The sequence below is a fragment of the Castor canadensis genome, chromosome 15, assembly GCF_047511655.1.
Source record: "Castor canadensis chromosome 15, mCasCan1.hap1v2, whole genome shotgun sequence".
NCBI lineage: Eukaryota > Metazoa > Chordata > Mammalia > Rodentia > Castoridae > Castor > Castor canadensis.
Window position 1 is genome coordinate 99,987,666 of NC_133400.1, and position 18,464 is coordinate 100,006,129.

Consider the following 18,464-nt stretch of genomic DNA (forward strand, 5'->3'; position numbering starts at 1 on the left):
ACAAGTGAATTCTACTATTTCTTATTCTCAAAGAGCAGTATGCCCTAAATATCATCTTGCCTAACAAGGGCAGACTGGCCACAGGAAGTGACGGAGAGAAGTGAATAACATTTAGTGGACAACGATTGTCCGCGTTATGGTGGAACGCCTCCTTTCTAAAATCCAGTCATCCTGCCACTGTAGGTGGTTTCCTTTGGTGTTCTTTATAGAGTTTGGGGTAATTCGGTTTTTTGGAAATGATTCCCATCTTCCCCCAATACCTAAAACTTCCTATCCCTTCAGCTCTGGTGTTTTGGGCTTCTGTGACTTTCAAAATCAAATTTTCTCAAGTTCACTCACATTTCCCCATGTTTGTGTCAGGGGACATGAGTTAGGTGGGGACTCTGCACAGTGAGAAGTAGTCCCTTTAGCCTGTGCAGTCTTGACCCAGCCAGGCCTGCCCAGCACCACGACCCACTTCCGTGAGGCAGTATTCCCACAGGCAGAACACAAGTTCACTGGGCAAGGGTAGAGAAACACTGGCCAGAGTGGAGGTGGCATGGCTTCCCGTCTACTCATCTCTGCTCAAGGGCTGGGAGACCTGCCTGAACCTTCTCCTTGCTTCACCTAAGGCCCTTCTCTTCCAAGGCAAAGGCTGGGGATGCAGTATGGCCTTATGAAAGGTCTGTTCTCAGGAGAAATGGGCCAGAAGAAAACAGGGATTTAAGCCCTAAGATGAAGCCTTCATTGAGATCCCATTTCCTGAACTGTGAGGACCTTGATGATGAAGAAGATGAAGATGAAGGAGATGAAGGAGATGAAGGAGATGGAGGAGATGGAGGCGAGGGAGAGAGGGGGAGGGGGAAGAGGAGACCGAAACTGAACACAAGAAAATTTCTTTTGGAATTTTTCTTCCAAACAAGAACGATGGGTAGCAGAAGGTGAGGTGGATGGAGAAAGGGAGGATTTAGATGGATGATTTAAAATGGCGATGAGCCTAATTATCAGGTTACTGCACGTGTATTAACCTCTTTTTCTGGCAGTACTGGGGTTTCAACTTAGGGCCATTTTTTTTGCCCCAGCCTCTTTTGCTTTAGGCAGTTTTTAGATGGGATCCTGCTTTTGCTCTACTTCCATTCTTCTCTTGCTTTGACTACTTTTGGAGTTTTTATGGACTTGCCTTTGGAGAAAAACTCAATACTTTAATTTCATCCCACCAAGCTCTGACTTGGGGTCTCACTGAAACCCTATCCGTGCACCCAGGCACCTGTGCAGCGTCCCCTCCAGGCAAACACTGTGGGGCTGAGCAGCATTAGGTTGGTCAGACCTACAGCAGGTTACAGATAAGTCTTGAAAAGCAAAATATTTTCTTCTTCACCAGACAAGGAGGCAGACGGAAGTGAGCCTGAACTCTTGGCTTCATTTTTCAAAACATCTATGAGTAAGTGACTTGCACTGAACTTATGCTAATTTTGCACGCAAGCAGTCAGCACCAGGTCTCAGGACCTGATTCTGCACTTTCCACCTGGGACCTGGTCACATCACCGACTGGGGATGGTCTGTGGTTGTGAGTGTAAGAAAACTGACTAAGGAACCTGGGACCAAATTCCGTTTTAAAAATGCTCGCTGCACCTGCTCACTGACGACCCTCTGTAAAAGCACGCCTGCTTAGTGAAAGGGACAGTCGAGAGAGCGGCGCTGCAGGGGCTGCAGGCGGGGGGATGCTCACACTGGATGGCTCGGAGGTGGGGAAGCATCGTGGGGCTGCTGGGCAGGCTGGAGCGACTGCTGTCGGAGCCCCTGCGCTTGTCCAAGCTCGGGGAGGCCTGCACCGTGATCTTGTGCTGGAAGTCTGTTGGAAAGGGAAACAGAAAGAAGCCACAGTTCACAGGTGCACATCACTCTCATCGGACCAATAATGTACTACGAAGTGTGTTTCACTCTGGTTTCTCACTGAGCTTCAAGGCTCAAGTGAACAGGTAGTGACTATCAGGATCAAGGAGACACACCTGGGCAGGGACAAGGATGCATTCCTGAATCCCCCAGAGAACGCACAAGGTTGGTAGGAAGAGTAACCTCCCTGAAGTGGGAGATCCTGGCCCATGACTGACAAACTATGGCCCTGGAGCCAGTATGGAGGAATGTTCTCTAAGCCCCTCTCCTGTTAAACCAGAACAAGAGCACTCCACAGGGCAGGTGTGGACAGCAGTGTAGGCCGCAAGAACTCATGGCCAAGCCACTGTACACACAGGAGCCATCACTGCCTACGGGACTGTGACAGAAACAACCAGGAACACTGGGGACCCTACAGGAGGAAGAGTAAGACTAACAGAGGGACGAAGACATGGTCAGGGGAAACTGGGCAGATGAGAAACTCAGACATGGGTAAAGGAAATTTGCTGGGCTTCCTTCAGTACCGGGCTGAGCTCAGCCTGGGATTGGTTTTCCACGGCAGGGCGATTTTTCCGACTCGGTGGGGGCAGAGGTTAATTTGTAGATTTTATCGGGTGACGAGATGAGTGAGTTCTGTCCAGTGGAGGAGACCGTCTCAAGGATTACAGTTTCCTCCGTCCAGGGACTGAGCTGTGTTTGTAGCTAACACAGTGATGCCATCCTGCCCTTCCTTCACTGCACCGCTACAAAGACCTGGTTCTTGAGTTCTCATTTGAGCCAGTTTTATCTGGCTCTTCACTAATTGATGAGTTGAGTAAAGCCTTTGAGACCTGCTCATTTCATATTTGCAAGAGAGTTATAATTTACCTTTTAGGAAATTATACTTTACAGAATTTTAAGGACCCACCACCTGGTATTTGAGAAAAAGAGAAGTTAAAATTTGGCTGGCAAGAAATCTGTGCAATTATTCACACTAGAAATCTGAAAAATATTTTTGACAGTGTCTTCTCCTTGTCCTTCCTTATCCACCAAGCACAAAATGTTCTCTAAATTCTGTATTACAGATTCTTCTTCCTTTTGTTTTTTGTGATAAGGGCTCATTATATACCTTAGGCTGGCCTAGAACTCTAGGCCATGAGGTGACTCACGCACCTCACACTCTTCCCACAAAGTGACCCATGTCAAAGGCTCGAATTTTAGGTTCTGTGGGCCATCAGATCTTTCGTGCAACTCCCCAGCCCCGCACCATGGCCATAGGTAATCCGTGAGTAGCTTCCTGCAAAATTTTCGTTATGGCTGTCATGCTTTAGACTTCGTGTACTGCAGGTGTCAGGGAACATCCTGCCTTCCATTCTTCTCAAGGCTTCAAAGGTGGCTGAACAGTTCTGAGCAGTTGTGGGTTGGGTTTGACCCGTGGGCGCAGGCTGCTGACTCTGGTCAAACCATATGCTGGCTTCTTTTCAATTCCTACAAGAACCAAGGTTCATTGCACGTGCTCTTGGCCTATTTTCTTCCTTCCCCACTGTGTCTGGCAAATTCTTACGTCAAGTCTTAATTGAAATGTCACATCTTTAAAGAAGGCTTCAGAGAGCTGGGGTGTGGCTCAAGTGGTAAAGCACCAGCCCAGGAAGTGTGAGGCCCTGAGTTCAAACCCCAGTACTGCTAAAAAAAAAAAAGGAATAAAGGAAGCCTTTCTTGACCTCCACAGACTAAGCTGCTTCTCTCCAGTAATCACTCATGACTGTCCCAAACAATGGAGTTGTACAGCAAGTAAGTGTTTGTTTGATTATTAGATAAGTCCCCTCCACAACACAGTGTGAGCTCTGTGTGGGCTGAGACCCTTCCAGTCTCCATCACTGCTTTATTGAGCTCCAAAGGGGCAGAGGGCCTTGAATGTAAAAGATGCTCAAAAAACCCTGATACTGGACTATTTTCTCTATTAATACTGTAGTGACAGCCAGGTGTGGTGGTACATGCCTGTAATCCCAGCTACTCTGGAGGCAGAGGCAAGAGCATCATGGTTGTTCTAGGCCAGCCCAGGCAAAAAGTTAGCAAGATTCCATCTCAAAAACAAAGTAAAATCGACAAGGCTGGGGCGTAGCTCAAACGGTAGCCCAAGAGGCCCAGAGTTCACTCCCCAGGACTGCAGAAAACAACAAAAACCTGGAGTAACATGAGTGCAGAACCATGCCCACTGTCACAACCCCTGTCACTTGCTACCTGAAAGGTTCTCAAGTGCTTATCAGGCTCGTCAAAAGGCTCACACTGCTGCTGGAAGCTCGTGGCTGAGAAACATGGAGCATGGCGGAGGCGCTGGGGAGACGTGGAGAGGAAGTGCCAGGTGGGGGCACCACCCCCTGCCCCATGAGCAGTGAGACAGTGAAGGAAAGAACAGGCCAGGAAGCACAGGACATGGACACCCATCTGACATGGGGCCAAGTGATGAAAGAAAAAAACATCCCACACAAGGAGGAAGCGCCTTGAGATCTCGGTGAGTGACAAAGGTTCAGCCAGCCTCCAACTGTCCTCCACTAAGGAGGCAGGTAACTCTCTGTGGCCTTTTCCAGCAGGAGGAGCACTCCAGGCCTCAACAGGATGCAGGCCAGGAACCAGCCATCGCATGTGAAGGACAAGTCTTGTAGGACACGGGATGGAACAGGGGACACTACAGAGGTGACAGAACCAACTGGGGACAGCTGTAAAGCCACCGGTGGGAGGCAAAGAAAGACAAGCCGGCTTTCAACTGCACCTGAGACTCAGAGAGCTGCTGCCAGCAGCTTGTAAAACTTGTAAAAAATGTTTCAGACACAAAGAAAGATCCCAATCATGAATGCCCTTGACCTTCTGAAGCAGGGCAAGGTTGAGTCTGTCCCAGTCTCACAGTTAGGAAAATGAAGACGGTGGCCGTGTGGCCACCATTCCCGTGTTCTGAGAACTCACTCGAATCTCGGTTCTCAGGGCCCTCTGCTCAGGGCATCTCTGAGGAAGTTCCCAGGAGGGCTCTGTGCTGACATTTCACTCGGACCGACAGCCTCTGTGGGTACAGGGTGGCCCTAAACGGGCCTCGCAAGGCACGTGTGCCCTCCCGTGTATACGTGGCTCCCTCTTGCCTCTCCCTTGGGGCAGCTTGTCTTTCTGAAGTAGACAAAGTCACCACACGACCTTCGAGCCTTCCAAATCTCTTGTGTCCCTTTTACAAGTCCTAAAACCACTGTAACTTCAGAATAAGCTTGACACCGAGGGAATGATTAACGGGGTCACGGCTCCCAAACACCTGCTGTTTCCATGTAGTCGCCTACAAGTTCCGAGACAGATGTTAAGTATTTTCACAAGGTATAACTTAAAAATTATGCTACAGTAAGCTATTAATCTGCCTTATTTGGTAGCCAGGCACCAAAGGGGTAAAATGACATTTGTGTTTTCCAGCAGAAGGCATTTGGTGATGAGAAGGTATGTGATAGAAAATTGTCCCCAGTGACTGTCAGAGAGAAATTACAAATGGAGGCTGGTCATTCACACCAGCAAGTGTTTGAAAGCGTTAGCATAACACCAAGGCCCCTTCTTAAGGACCTCTGCACACTCCATGCTAGTTCCACGTGGGGAAGGAGTTCAAGAAAATCTGGAAAGGGACGTCCCCAAAGGGAAAGCCACCCTCTGGGTGTGTCCTTCTGACTAGGCTGGAATCTGTTAACAGAGGAATGTCACATCCATGCAACTCCCTTGGGTATAAGGTGGAAAGGAATGTCTGCCCTACTCTGGCAGTGTGCCTGTAGAGCCTGCACGTGCACGTGTGTGTGCACACGCGTGTGCACGTGTGCAGTGCGTGCTGAGTGGGGTGATGCCAGCCAGAAAGCTTCCAGACCAGAGCCAGGATTACCATGGTACGGCGCCCTCTTGTGGACGTAAACTGGAACTGCCATGCCAAACTCCAGAGGCTGACTTCATCCCACACGATGGGTATTAATGCAGCAGATTTTTGGTTATGTTTTAACTGGAATCTTCTATTAAATGCCACAAAGTAAATAAACAGGTAACTAAAATGTCCTCTTTGCTCTGAGGAAGAGAAGGGCCAAGCAGTACAATCCAGGTGTTAAAAAAAAAAAAGGTAAAAAATAGTGAAATTCATTCAGCTTTGGATAAACAAACTGAAGGTATCAAGGAAGAAATACGAGAAGCAAAGCAAGAGGGAGTCCTGATGAGTTCCACCCAAACTACTCTCTCTCCACTGAAGAGTAAAGATTTAACTTTTCCCTTCCTGCCCATCAGACTCTTAGCACTCACCTTCCCCAAGAGAGGCATCGAGGGCTAACTAGGACAACACAGTCACGGCATGCAGAGTGACAGGCGGCCTGCACCACGCCTCTCTGTGTCCCTGTCATCTATGCTGGAAAGCAGAAGCCTCTCGTGGACACAGTGGGCCGTGGGCAGAGAATCGTTTGTTGTTTCCCCCAGAGAAGGTGACAGGTAACACAGATAACACACTCCGCACCGGCCAGCCTCTCCAACCTCTCACAGTAAGGAACGAACACCAGATTCTTAGCACCAGCCTTTCTGATCAGGTGTGCACAGAGGCTTCTGGCATTTGATCCTAAGTAGTTTATGGGACAATTTATACATGCGGCATGAAACACAGAATTATTCCTACTTAAGTCAAACTTCACACCATCCACACGTCTTTGGGAAGCACTAGAACCCACGGCGAGCACTCTGATACACAATCAATGATACATGGAGAGAGAGACTCAAGACACAGTCTGCATTCTGTCACCCCCTTCCCCAGTATTGGAAGATCACAAAATACAGAGGGCAGATTTGGTTTTCCCTGAAATCAGGTCTCATGCACATTAAAAGAACTTAATTTTGTAACTTAGTGCTTGCTATTCTCTACTCTGTTTTAGTTTCTCCTGACCCATCACTAAAAGGTTATGTTATTGTCGCAGTGTTTAAAAAATGCTTTTAAAAGCGTCCTGGTTCACTTTTGTGGCACAGGGATTTTGTGCCCTTAGATGAAAGCAGGAGTATATACCCGACACCTTCGAGTATTTTGTTGAAGTTGCTGACAGTGACACCAGTGTCCCAAATGAACTCAGACACCAGATGCCAACTGCAGATCCTTGCAGGAGCAATGACTTCATGGGCTTCCACAACGCCAGGCAGCACCGGCTCAGTGCGACCTTGACCTGGGAGGGAAGAGCTCCTTCGATGCACCACTGTGAGAGTGTGCAGGGCAGAACGCTCTGCAGCAAACGCCAATCCTCCCCCTTCATGTTTCACCAAGAGAACTCACTGCATCACGTAAGCCAGTAACCAAACATACTTGTTCATTCACAGTCTTCAAACTGTACTGCCCCAGCCTTTTCCCAGTTCTGATGAAACAAAGCTGATGAAAAGGAGGACACACACAAGCAAGGCGCTGGTGGCCCAGATCTGTAAACTCTACACAGGAGGCAAGATTAGGAAGATTATGGTTCAAGGCCAGCCTGGGCAAAAACCTCATGAGACCCCATCTCAACCAACAGCTGGGTGCTTTGGCATGTGCCTGTCATCCCAACCTATGTTGAAGAGGCTGAGATTGGGAAAACTGCAGTTATAGACCAGCCCAGGTGAAAAAAGTTTGTGAGGCCCCATCTCAATGGAAAAAAAAAAAGCTTGGCACATACCTGTTATCCCAGCAACGACAGAAAACATAAAACAGAGGATCGCCTGGACAATAAAAGCAAGACCCTATTTCCAAAATAATCAGCACATAAAGGCTAGAGGCATGGCTCAAGCAGTAGAGCACCTGCCTAGCACGCAGGATGTCCTGAGTTCAAATCCTAGTAACATCGCCTCAACAAAAAAATTTAAAAAATAAATTAAAAAGCCAGGCATGGAATGTGCCTATGACCCCAGCTGGAGTGTGGCTCAAGAGACAGAGCACCTGCCTAGCAAGTGCAAGGCCCTGAGTTCAAACCCCAGCACTGCAAAAACAAAACAAAACAAATATGCCCGTGATCTGTGGGAACACAGGAGCCAGCCTCACCTGAGGGCAAGCTGATGCGATGGCCATCTCGGAGTTTCAGCCGGCTCCTCCTAAACTTGCCCTTCCTCTTCCGCACGTGCGGCCCCTCCTGGCTCAGCTGCAGCAGAAGGATGTGCAGCTCCCGCTCCAGCACGCTGATCTCCCGCTCGGCCAGCTGCTGCTCCCGGCGCCGGAGCAGCTCTTCCTGGGACTTCTGCTGCAGGGCGGCCCTCATGAGCTCCTCCTCGCGAGACCGCAGCTCCTGCCAGAGGCACACAGGGATCACCGCAGGCAGGAGGTCACCATCACAGCCTACATCACTGCCCCCAAGCCGTCAGTGCTGGATCCCACACACAGCCAGCGGCCATGTCCCCTGTCCCTCTGCAGCTCCCTTCCCCAGCACCCTTGGGAGCTCAGGGTGGCCAGCGCCCTGCATATCTAGTCTTAGTTTTAGGATGAGGTGAGAGGCACCACAGACGTTGATGCCTCACTTTACCATTTCTGGCTCTCTCTAGCCTTTAAGGTCACAGACTCATAAAATGTACATTAACACACAGCAACACCATGCAGAGGTAAAGGGTCCATTTGAAGTACAGGCCAGAGTAGTGAAAGGACACTTATCCTAGTCTGTGACTTCCCGCCCTAGAACTCCCCTAGGGTAAGTAAGGATCAGCTTGGGGAATAAAACACCTTGGTGGCCAGAAAAAGGGAAAGTAAAACTCAGGAGGCTGGAATCAGCAGAACAAGGAGACACCCCAAATTATAACCCAAAGGAGAGTGGGTACACTCAGCACACAAAGAGCTCCTCAGAGCCCCAGGGCCTGTGCTAAGTGTAACTTTGTAACACATGGAATGAGGTAACAAAATTCCTTTGTGCAGCTACTTACTGATCACTGTTAAACTTCATCTTGACCTTGGCCTTAGAATTACAGAATTTCTGAGCGATAGGACATCTATGAGTTAAAAAAACACTCTTCTATTCCTCTTGGGAAAAACAGTTGCTCACCAGAAAAACCGACAACTCTACCGAGTTTTAAAACCATCTCATTGAAGTGCTGTCTTCTTGACCAGAGACATCACAGTTTTGGTGCTGAGCTACTTTCTGGTCTACATCAGGTGACACCAAGTCCAGCACCACACAGAAGCTGTGGCCCCTGCAAGCTTCCATCCACACAGCTTAGCAAGGGTAATCTCAGCCCAGCCTTACAGCCCACGCAGACAGAAACCAGGCTGGCGCTCAGTGGGGCTCCGTGCAGAGCCAGTGTAGGGACAGATCCACTAAGCATCACCGTAACTAAAACACCGGATCACATCTGAGCACCCTAAGGATCTCTCACAGATGGGCCCAGAGGGTAATTGGAGTCTATCTGCCAGCACAATTACCGTAAAAGAAACGCAGAAAACCTCCCTCCCACAAACAGCCACAATAGAGCAGGGATGGGAGCCCTGGTGACAAGAGACGTATCCATTTGGATCAAGCTAATCCTCACTTTAGGTCCATTCCACCCAAGTGGATGGAAATGCAGTTTTGAAACATTCTTTACCTCGAGTCTTTGTGTATTAGTTGCAGAAACACAAGGATGCTCTAACCACTTCTGCTAAAGGTACCAGCTGACTTTTATTTATAGAGCAGTGTGGATTACAGTGTGCCATATAGAAATTGCTCATTTATTTCTTGAAAAGAAAAAGATAATGCAGATTAAAAATCTTTGTATTTTTGTAATTTGAATTTTTGTAATTCATTTTTTAACTGGTGACTCTCTCCGACTCGTTCGTCCCAGGTGGAGATTTTAGTGTAGTGTATTTGAGGACAGAGGATAATTTCTGACTCATTAGAAATGTCTACCTTTTGCCAAGATATTAGCTTTCAGTGGTGCTGACATGAAACCAGTACAGTGCTGTTAAATGAGATGGTGTCAGGAGGGCAGGGGGGCAGGAGGGCAGCCAGACCTCTTTCTTGTGTTGCCACTACAGCAACCAAACAAAAACCCACTTTTAATTCCAGGTCTCCATATAAAACATGCACCCCTTGCAACAGCTTTACAAAAACAAACAAACAAACCCAAAACTGACTAAGACTTCAAGACAGAAATAACATATTTGAAAAGAAAACAACCAAAGTAAGCTTCCCTCCGAATGAATTTTAAATTTCAAAATTAAAGAAAAACAAAAAAAAAAGGCTTGCGGTATCAGAACCCTGTCCCGTACTTTGAAATCGCGAGGCACGCACAGAAATTCTTCTGTGGATGAGATGGCTGGCAGGAGTATTTGTTTAATTGCTTGGCACAGGCCATTCTGGTAATGGTAAATCCAAATTCCTGGCCGTGGAGTTAATCATTAGTGACCACATGCCTTCCTATAAGGGCCTGAGACAGGTGCCCGGACACAAGGCACGCAGACAGACACAGAGATAAGACGCAGGGGTGCAGAGAGGACCCGGTATCTGCAGAGGTGACAGTTTACTGAGTAACGCAGATGACAGCCAAGTTACTGACCACTGAGTCTGAGTCTGATGCCTCCTCCCTCCAGCAATCAGGGAGGAAAGATAAGGCCCGCACACACTTCACCCCAGCAAAGAGGGAAAACCAGACACCATCCAGCAGGACAGAGAAAAAGGACTGTGTGTTCTTTCAGCCTCAACTGCAGGCTCAGAAGTTACCATAAATGCTGTACTTAAAGAGCAATGAGCAACAAAACCAAGACACACTCCACTAAAAATAGCTGAACATCAAAAGAATACTAAAAAATGACTGTGAGTCTCAAACTGGAGAAACAGCCAACCTCCCTTCTCAAAGTATGCTTTTATCCTTATACCACAGAGTAAGAATTAACTCACTCCACAACTCTATCCTGCCGTTTCAAAAATAATTATCGTAAAATAATAATAATTATCACTTCCAAACTTAAATCGTCATTCAAAGCCTTCTTTTCCTCAAAATCCTCTGTCCTCACCCCCAATCACATTTATTTTTGAGATTAAACATCTAGTTTTAGAACTCTTGAAAATAATTTGGAGAAGGATTAAAAAGAAAAAAACATCTTTTCCCTATGATTTTAAGCCAATAAAAAGTATGGAAGTTTGCAGGGACCCTACTGCCAGTCTCGGGGAGCAGGATGAAGGAGAGGCAGTCTGGCAGAGGCCTGTGGACTCCTCTTCTCACCATGTCCTCAGGGCCTGGCCAGGGCAGGGAGGAAAGTCCGCACCCTCCTAGGGCAGCTGCAGCTCTGCCCTCTTGCTTTTAAAGTGACGCTTACTGGGCCCTGGCTAAGCAGGAACACAGGCTGGATACTGTGTGCCTAGGTCACCCAAGCCTCATCCCGCCCTGGGGGTGGGGGTTGGCTTTCCTGTGACACTCCAGTGACAAGAAGCATGGGGAATGACCTCTGGCTGAGGCTGACCTCAAACAGAGCTCTAGCTAGTCTTTACAACTATGGCAGCTGGTTACAGGGACTGGCACAAGCTCCACAGAGCCCAGCTCCCAACACTGGAGCCACTGATGGTTCCAACTGTGCTGAGCTCTCAATGTGGAGACCAGACTTCTGTCCCTGGGGCATCACCTGAGTTCTACTCCTGAAATCTGGGGGCATAGGCAACCCATTTCCCCCAGTCTACCCAAAAGTCCCACGAGGTATAAAACTCCTTTCTGGATAAAACTTTGTAAAGTTGATCAGTAACTTGAAATGGTGACTTTAACACAGCCTGTCACAGACATGTATGCACAAACATTTATTGTGTGTGCAAAAGAAAAATTTAAACTATGGGACAATTATCCACTTGAGCAAGAAGAAACCCTGGCTCATCAAAGTGTTCTAGTAGTACAAAAACGTCTGTAAGTGCCACTGGGCCTCAGAGCCACACCTCGAACTTGGGTGCTTTGGTGCCTTGTAATAGCTTCTGTCATCATCCCAAAGAGACACACTAACTCAACTCACTTCCTCGAGCGTGCCTTAAATTGCACCTGTAGTGACACAGCTGCAGTCTCTGTGCGCTTAATCCATGGCCTCATTTGTCCCCTCCTTACAACTTATCAGCCAAGCTCAACTCAGCACATTAGAATTAAACCATACGCGTTTTCCTGGTTTGTCCACAGAGCAATGACCTTGGAAATGAGAGGGGGTGGACTGACCCAGAATGAAAGAGGCTTTGAAAGACAGAACCAAGATGGCCACGCTGATGGTGTACAAACTGACACTCAGAAGACATCTTGACATCTGAATACAGAGCCGTGGTAAGATGCAGAAGAATTCTGCTGACACGATGATGAAAATGACAAGTCAGTCAATTTTTTAAATTCTCACTGGTTAAAGGCACGTATTAAAGCAGTTATTATGGGTAAAATAACATGAATCTAGGATTAGGACTTTAAAAAATCCAACATAAAAAAACTGATAATGAGGAGGAGACATGCATGAAATGATATAAGGACAGCTACCGATGCTGGTTCATGCAAATAAAGGGTTCATTAAGCCTCTCTCTCTCTCTCTCTCTCTCTCTCTCTCTCTCTCTCTCTTCCTCTCGCTTGCTTTCTCTCACACACACTTGAAAATCCCCCCAAAAGTTTTGTTTTCTTGGCTATGTATTTTGAATGTACTTTTTTTTAACCTGAACGAAAGCAAGAATCAAACTGAACATCTGGAGTACTGTAGACAAATGCAAACAGTGGTCCTTGGCTCATGTCTTCCACCATTTTTAAAATGTGAGCGTCTCACTCTTACTTTTTCCTTTGTTCTCAGCTCATCAAACATTTGCTGGATTTCCAGTTTCCAATCATCTTGCATGGAATGAAAAGATTCTTGGGGCATTTCTGTCGTGACAGTCCCCTCGAGAGCAGTCAGCTGCTGGACAATTAAGGCAAACGAGGGACGGATGTGAGGGTCTTGTTCCCAGCACTCTGTGACAAGACAAGAATCATGTTAACTGCATGCTCAGACCAAATCCCAGACAGCATAGCTGCTAAGATGAACCTCCGAGTTTAACGCCTGCCATCCTAAGCCTTCTAAGTGTCTTCAATGCCCTGCTCCTGAGTTTTCAGGTCTGCTGGGAAGACCGTGAATCCTTTGTTTCAAAGGCTGACAGCAATGACTACCAAGGCAACTGTTGTCTGTGTTAAGCCACTCTTGAGACATGGACACGCTTTTCAGGGGTCTAGGCTGCCCTGGCCAAGACACAACGTATAAAACTCAGACCCCAGAAAACCAAACACAATGTTACAACCACAAGAGAAGTCCTAAGAAATAACCCGATCATGAAGTTATTGACTTGCAGCTCACAATTTTTAAAAGAGAAGGACAGAATGCTGGAAGTCAGAGCACAACCTGTCAACGATTTCTGATCATCAAGCGGAACTTAAAATCTCAGATCTGGGACCAGCTCAGGGCTGTGCAACTCTGCTGGCTGCTGGTGACAACCTTACTGCCACGTGGGTGAGGTTTGCACAGAGATGAGTAACCGATAAGGCTGGATGGTTTCAAGTGAGATAGTTCACCAGACCGTCCCTGACATTTCATATCAGAGATGAGTTTTCTAATTCTTAGAATGGTACAATTGCTTAGAAGTAATTGGAAATTCGAATCATAAATGTTGCTCTTCTAAAAACAATATATGGCTGGGTGTCCCCGTGAGCAACTTTCTTTGCCATGAACTACACAAATACCTTTCATGAGCTTGGCGAAGGGCTCAGGGCAGGTGGACGGGATGGGCAGGGTAAGTTTGTTGACTGCAACCCCATAGGCCACAGCCAGCCCGTCGATGCCACGGTAGGGGGCCTCTCCCGTGAGCAGCTCCCACAGCAGCACGCCATAGCTGGAAAGCAAGGTTTCCCTGAGTTAGGTAGGCTGGGTACATCCTGTCCTAGGGATGCCAGCCAGGCACATGGGGCTGCTCCCCCAGCCTGGCTGGCACAGCAGGTGCAACACACCCCTCCCCAGATGGCACAGCACCCCTCGTGGAAAGCCCAGTTCCCACTGCCCAGGGCACTGGGAGTTGCGGAAACCTTGCACAAAGCAGCCCTGTGTGCCAGCATTAGGACGGGGAAGAGGCTAGCCCCCCAAAGCCTCCCCACCCTGTCCCAGAAGCACACTTTTAACTGGTTGTTTGGAACTGGTCTTCCCTCTACTTTTTGTATTTTCTTCAAAGGAACCTCTGGGGGTCCCCTCCAGCCCATGGAAGGGTCTCTCTTTGTACTGGAGGAATCTGGGGAGAGAGGGAGGAAAAACAGGGGACCATGCAGCACTGCATTCTCCCCAGTGGCTGCACTGTGGCACCCAAACCCTGGGCTGTGGCCTCATCTCTAACAGGCAAACACAGTCACAAGGAGGAGGAGGAACGCACAGGGACAATAGCTAAAGGAGCTTTTAAAGGAAATCGAGGGCCAAATTTCACTGCACATCCAAACTCAACTCGGTGCAGAGCAGCACAGAAATGAACCTGTAACCTATACAGACGCGCCCTCTTTTCTCATCCAGGCCTGTACCTTAGGTTGCTTTTATTCTTCAAAACATAAAGGAAACTTAAATTATCTTTTGTTAATAAAAAATATATATATATGAGTCCTAGCTGGGAGTGGTGGTTCAAGCCTGCAATCCCACACTTGGGAGACAGGAGGATTGTGAGTTTGAGGCCAGGCTGGGTTACATAGCAAGACTCAGGCTCAATAAAGCAGACTAAGAAAAAAACAAAAACCAATCACTCCAAATGATTCATTTGACTTTATGTTGTAAGACAGAAACATAAAAGAAACAGTCATACTTACTCGCTTTATAAACTGTATTAACGTAACTAGTGTAGTCTTTAAAGCCCTCACTAGGATTTCCTAATCTTTTAGAATTTCACTGGTTTTTTAAATGTTTGAAATTTAAGGGGAACTTGATTCTCATTTTGCATGTGCTGCATCTGCATAACAGTTAAGCGTTGGTTTAAAGACAGCAGGCAGAAAGAAGCTAGCGCACAAGCCTAGAATGAATATTAGACAGCTCAGAGTGACACCAGAAAGTCACTTAGGAGTGGCTGCAGATCTGAGTTTTGAGGCTCATTTGATTACTTTCTTTTCTTAAGGATGAGATTTTGCCTACGCAAAAGCGAGAGAACCTACCTGAAAAACTGAAAGCAAAAAGGGCTGGAGGCTTGGCTTAAGTGGTAGAGCACCTGCCTAGCAAGCGTGAAGCCCTGAGTTCAAACCCCAGTACTGACAAAAGCGAACAAACAAAAAAGGTGAACTGATTAGTTTCTTTCCAGTCGTCTGTCATGGTTCATTCGTAGTGACACCTTCAAAATTTCAAGAATAAGTAAGTTTATTTCATGGATCAGTCAAGAAGAACCACCTTGGAGCAGGGAACACAAAAATTCTCATACAGAAGGACAGAAATGGTGGATGCTGAAAAAGACTGTCATCAGCAAATCACAAAAGTAAGACGTAAAACTCTACTGGGAGTTTTCAGGTTTCCCAAGAGAAGAGGGCTTGCCTGGAAACTTGTGATCCTCCTGCCTCCACCTCTTGAGAGCCAGGATTACAGGCGTGGCCACCACGCCTGTTGGGTTTCTGTTCCCTTCCACTGGACAGGAGTGAGTGGAACTGAGAACTCCAGGGCACCAGGCTGGAGGGCGACAAGAGCTGCTGTAAAACTGAGACAATGGCGTCCACGTACATGCCCAGGAAAGTGGCCTTGCAGTGTAACTGATAAGGAAGGGAGGAGGAATGAGAGCCAGGGCAGCGGCTGCAACCACCAGCCCGCACCACACACAGTGAAGCCGACTTTAGGGATGAAGCTTTCTATGGGAACGTGATAAAGAGAAATTTATGGCCGTGGTGAGCGTGAGTCACAGAGACAGCCTCTCTGCCCGCTCCCATCCTGACGCCCTGGACTCCAGCCTGCAAAATGCAGTAATGCAGTCTGGGGAGGGCTGAAGGGAGAGGGGCGCTCCACATCCACGCAGCTCCTGGGGTCTTCAGCATCTCAATTCTTCTTCCAGCATGTCATAACATTCCTTTTCTGTCATCCACATTGCTTTCGGACCCCATTTTTCTTCTTTCTCTCTTCCTTTTGTGATGAGGTCTATGTTGCCCAGGCTGGGCTCGAACTCCTAGGCTAAAGCAATCCTCCTGTCTCAGCCCCCTGAGCAGCTGGAACTATAGGTGTACCCACCATGACCGCTACCAGCCTGCCACTTCTCTCTTCTCCCTAATTAGCAGCTTTTCAGGAAAATCAGACCATGACACTTTACAAGGAACCTGGCTGGTTTTAGAAGCTTTTCCATTTTTCTACCTCCTGAGTCTCAAAGCTGCTCTAAGGCGTGACAGAGAGCACAGTCTATTACACAAGTGTACAACATGAAACGGTCGCACCTAAGACAGATTATCTTGAGTGTAAAGCTGATTTATGATGTAGTTTTTAGAATCTTGAAGCTTAACGTCTTACAGCCAGAAATGACTGTAATGACATCAGTGCAAACACACTTATTCTTTATAAAACACACATGCTCGGGCCCTACAGCACTGAGAAATCCCCAGCCCAATCCATAAATTTCTTAGAAAGGAGAAGCAAAACAATTTAGCCATATTTAAGTGCAGATGACAAGCTTTGAAAGGGAAGTGATTTTATGGGAGTTTTCCTGATGGGTCTCTGCCACTAACCTCACCTGTGAACTTGAGGGAGTAACGTCAAGTGCATCCAAAGACTACAGGGAAAAACTCTTGTTGATCGCGAATTTGGAAGTTAGACACACCTGAGTTTAAACAGAGGCTCTATCGCTTCACATCCTTCTCTTGGCTCTAGTTTTCATATACATACACCTCCCAAATGCTGGGAGGACAGACAAGAACCATCATGTCCGGTTTATTGGTTGAGATGGGGTCTTGAGAACTTTTTGCCCAGGCAGGCCTCAAAACTCAATCCTCCTGATCTCTGCCTCCTGAATAGCTGGGATTAGAGGCATGAGCCACCATGCCCAGCCTGTGACCATCCTGACGCATAGCACAAAGCCTTCTTCACAAGGACCCCATTGGTAATGTTGAGAATCACTGAGTGCCCAGGACTCAATGGACTGTGCAGCTATACAAGGCAAAGGCAACTCACCTCCAGATGTCGCTGCCCTTGGAAAACAGAGAGGACCGGATGACCTCGGGGGCCATCCAGGCGTAGGTACCCGCTGCACTCATCTTGGTTGTACGGTGCCACTCCCTCGCCAGCCCGAAGTCCGTGATCTTCAGCGTCTTATTGTGGAAGTCATCGTGCTCTATCTTCTCGAGCAGCAAGACTGCAGGAAAACCAAAGGAGGGCCATTTCACAGCCTTCTAATTTTCCAGTCATAATTTTTTATTGCTGTTTTGGGGTGCTGGGGAAAGAACGGAGGGTCTCGTGCCTGCCAGAGGAACACAGTGTCAACCACCCTTTCCTGTAACACCTAGATCAATCTCACGGCAGCTTCTGAGGTTTGCAAGAATGAATTTGTGTTTTACCATTATACCTACCTTTTTAAAATTATATTACTGTTGAACTGGGGTGCACTGTGTCATTCACAAAAGTTCAGACAACATACCACAGTTGAATTCACCCCCTCTATCCTGTTTCTTTATCCCCCATCTCCTCATTCCTGGGATAGTTTCAACAGGTCTCATTTTCATGCATGAGTGCATAATATTCCACCATATTCACCCTCCGACACCCTTTCCTTTTATCCTCCCTCCTCCCTCTGGTGCCAACTCCCAGACAGGACCTGATTTACCTCCCTGTTCTCCGTTTTTTAAAAAAAGCCATTTTTGTTTGTTTAAAATAGCTCCACAGGGAGTCTCCTTCTGACATTTCCACATATACATGTATTATAATCCATATTTCATCCCCCCCCTTTTTTTCTCCTTTCTACCTTAGTCCCTTTCTTCTGGTGATTTCAACAGGCTTAAAAGTTTTGTATTCATTCTTATATAGAAAGTACATCAACCATGTTCACCTTCTTAACATTTTATCTACCTTAACAGCAGCATGCAGATCACGACCTCTAGTGGGCCGCTGGTGCCTGAGTTACAGGTTTTAAGAAAATCTATGGTACAACAAGGCTTCTTAGCACGTTAGTGTCCCTTGATGGCAGTACACGACTTCTGAGGCGAGACACCTTGAGATAGCACAGGTGGGCTGAAGAGTCTCTGAAAGTCTACTTTTATGAAAAAATACATACTGTTTTCTTTTAGGAAATTCCTCCCTGATCAAGCCCTTCATCTGAATGTATCAGAGAATTTCACAAACAGATGACAGGTGCCACGATTCATTACCAAACTGGACCTGCACAACATAGGTGACTGACAAGAGACAACTGTCTCACTGAAGCTCAAAATACAGGAAAAAAGTAAGAACAGCAGAGAAACCATCCAGTTGCTGGTTTCCCCACCTCCTGGTGACTGCCAAATTCTAGGCACCAAGCTCAGGCCAGCTCTGTCCCCAGGGCTTGGAGCGCAACAACCCACCTACTTCCAGTCCCTCCAGCCACACCCACTCTTTCCCCTGCCCCCTGCTGATTTTCCTCTGTCGAGAGCCTGAGGAAGTGCATCCTTTTTCACTCCTCTGGGAGGAGCTGGAGCTGCCATTCTCTCCTCTGGTCCAT

General features: G+C 47.4%; 1 protein-coding gene across 3 annotated transcripts in view; it reads right to left on the minus strand.

Annotated features, from left to right (window-relative positions):
* The window catches only part of LOC109698134 (mitogen-activated protein kinase kinase kinase 21), a 42,384-nt gene that overhangs the window by 10,218 nt on the left and 13,702 nt on the right, over positions 1 to 18,464 (minus strand). For all 3 annotated transcript variants that reach the window (XM_074056855.1, XM_074056854.1, XM_074056856.1), the window contains exons 2-6: positions 16,946 to 17,126; positions 13,528 to 13,676; positions 12,590 to 12,765; positions 7,895 to 8,135; positions 1,709 to 1,831 (exon numbers count right to left, since the gene is read on the minus strand). In XM_074056855.1, the coding sequence (XP_073912956.1) occupies positions 1,709 to 1,831; positions 7,895 to 8,135; positions 12,590 to 12,765; positions 13,528 to 13,676; positions 16,946 to 17,126 (870 nt within the window). The remainder of the gene's footprint in view (positions 1 to 1,708; positions 1,832 to 7,894; positions 8,136 to 12,589; positions 12,766 to 13,527; positions 13,677 to 16,945; positions 17,127 to 18,464) is intronic.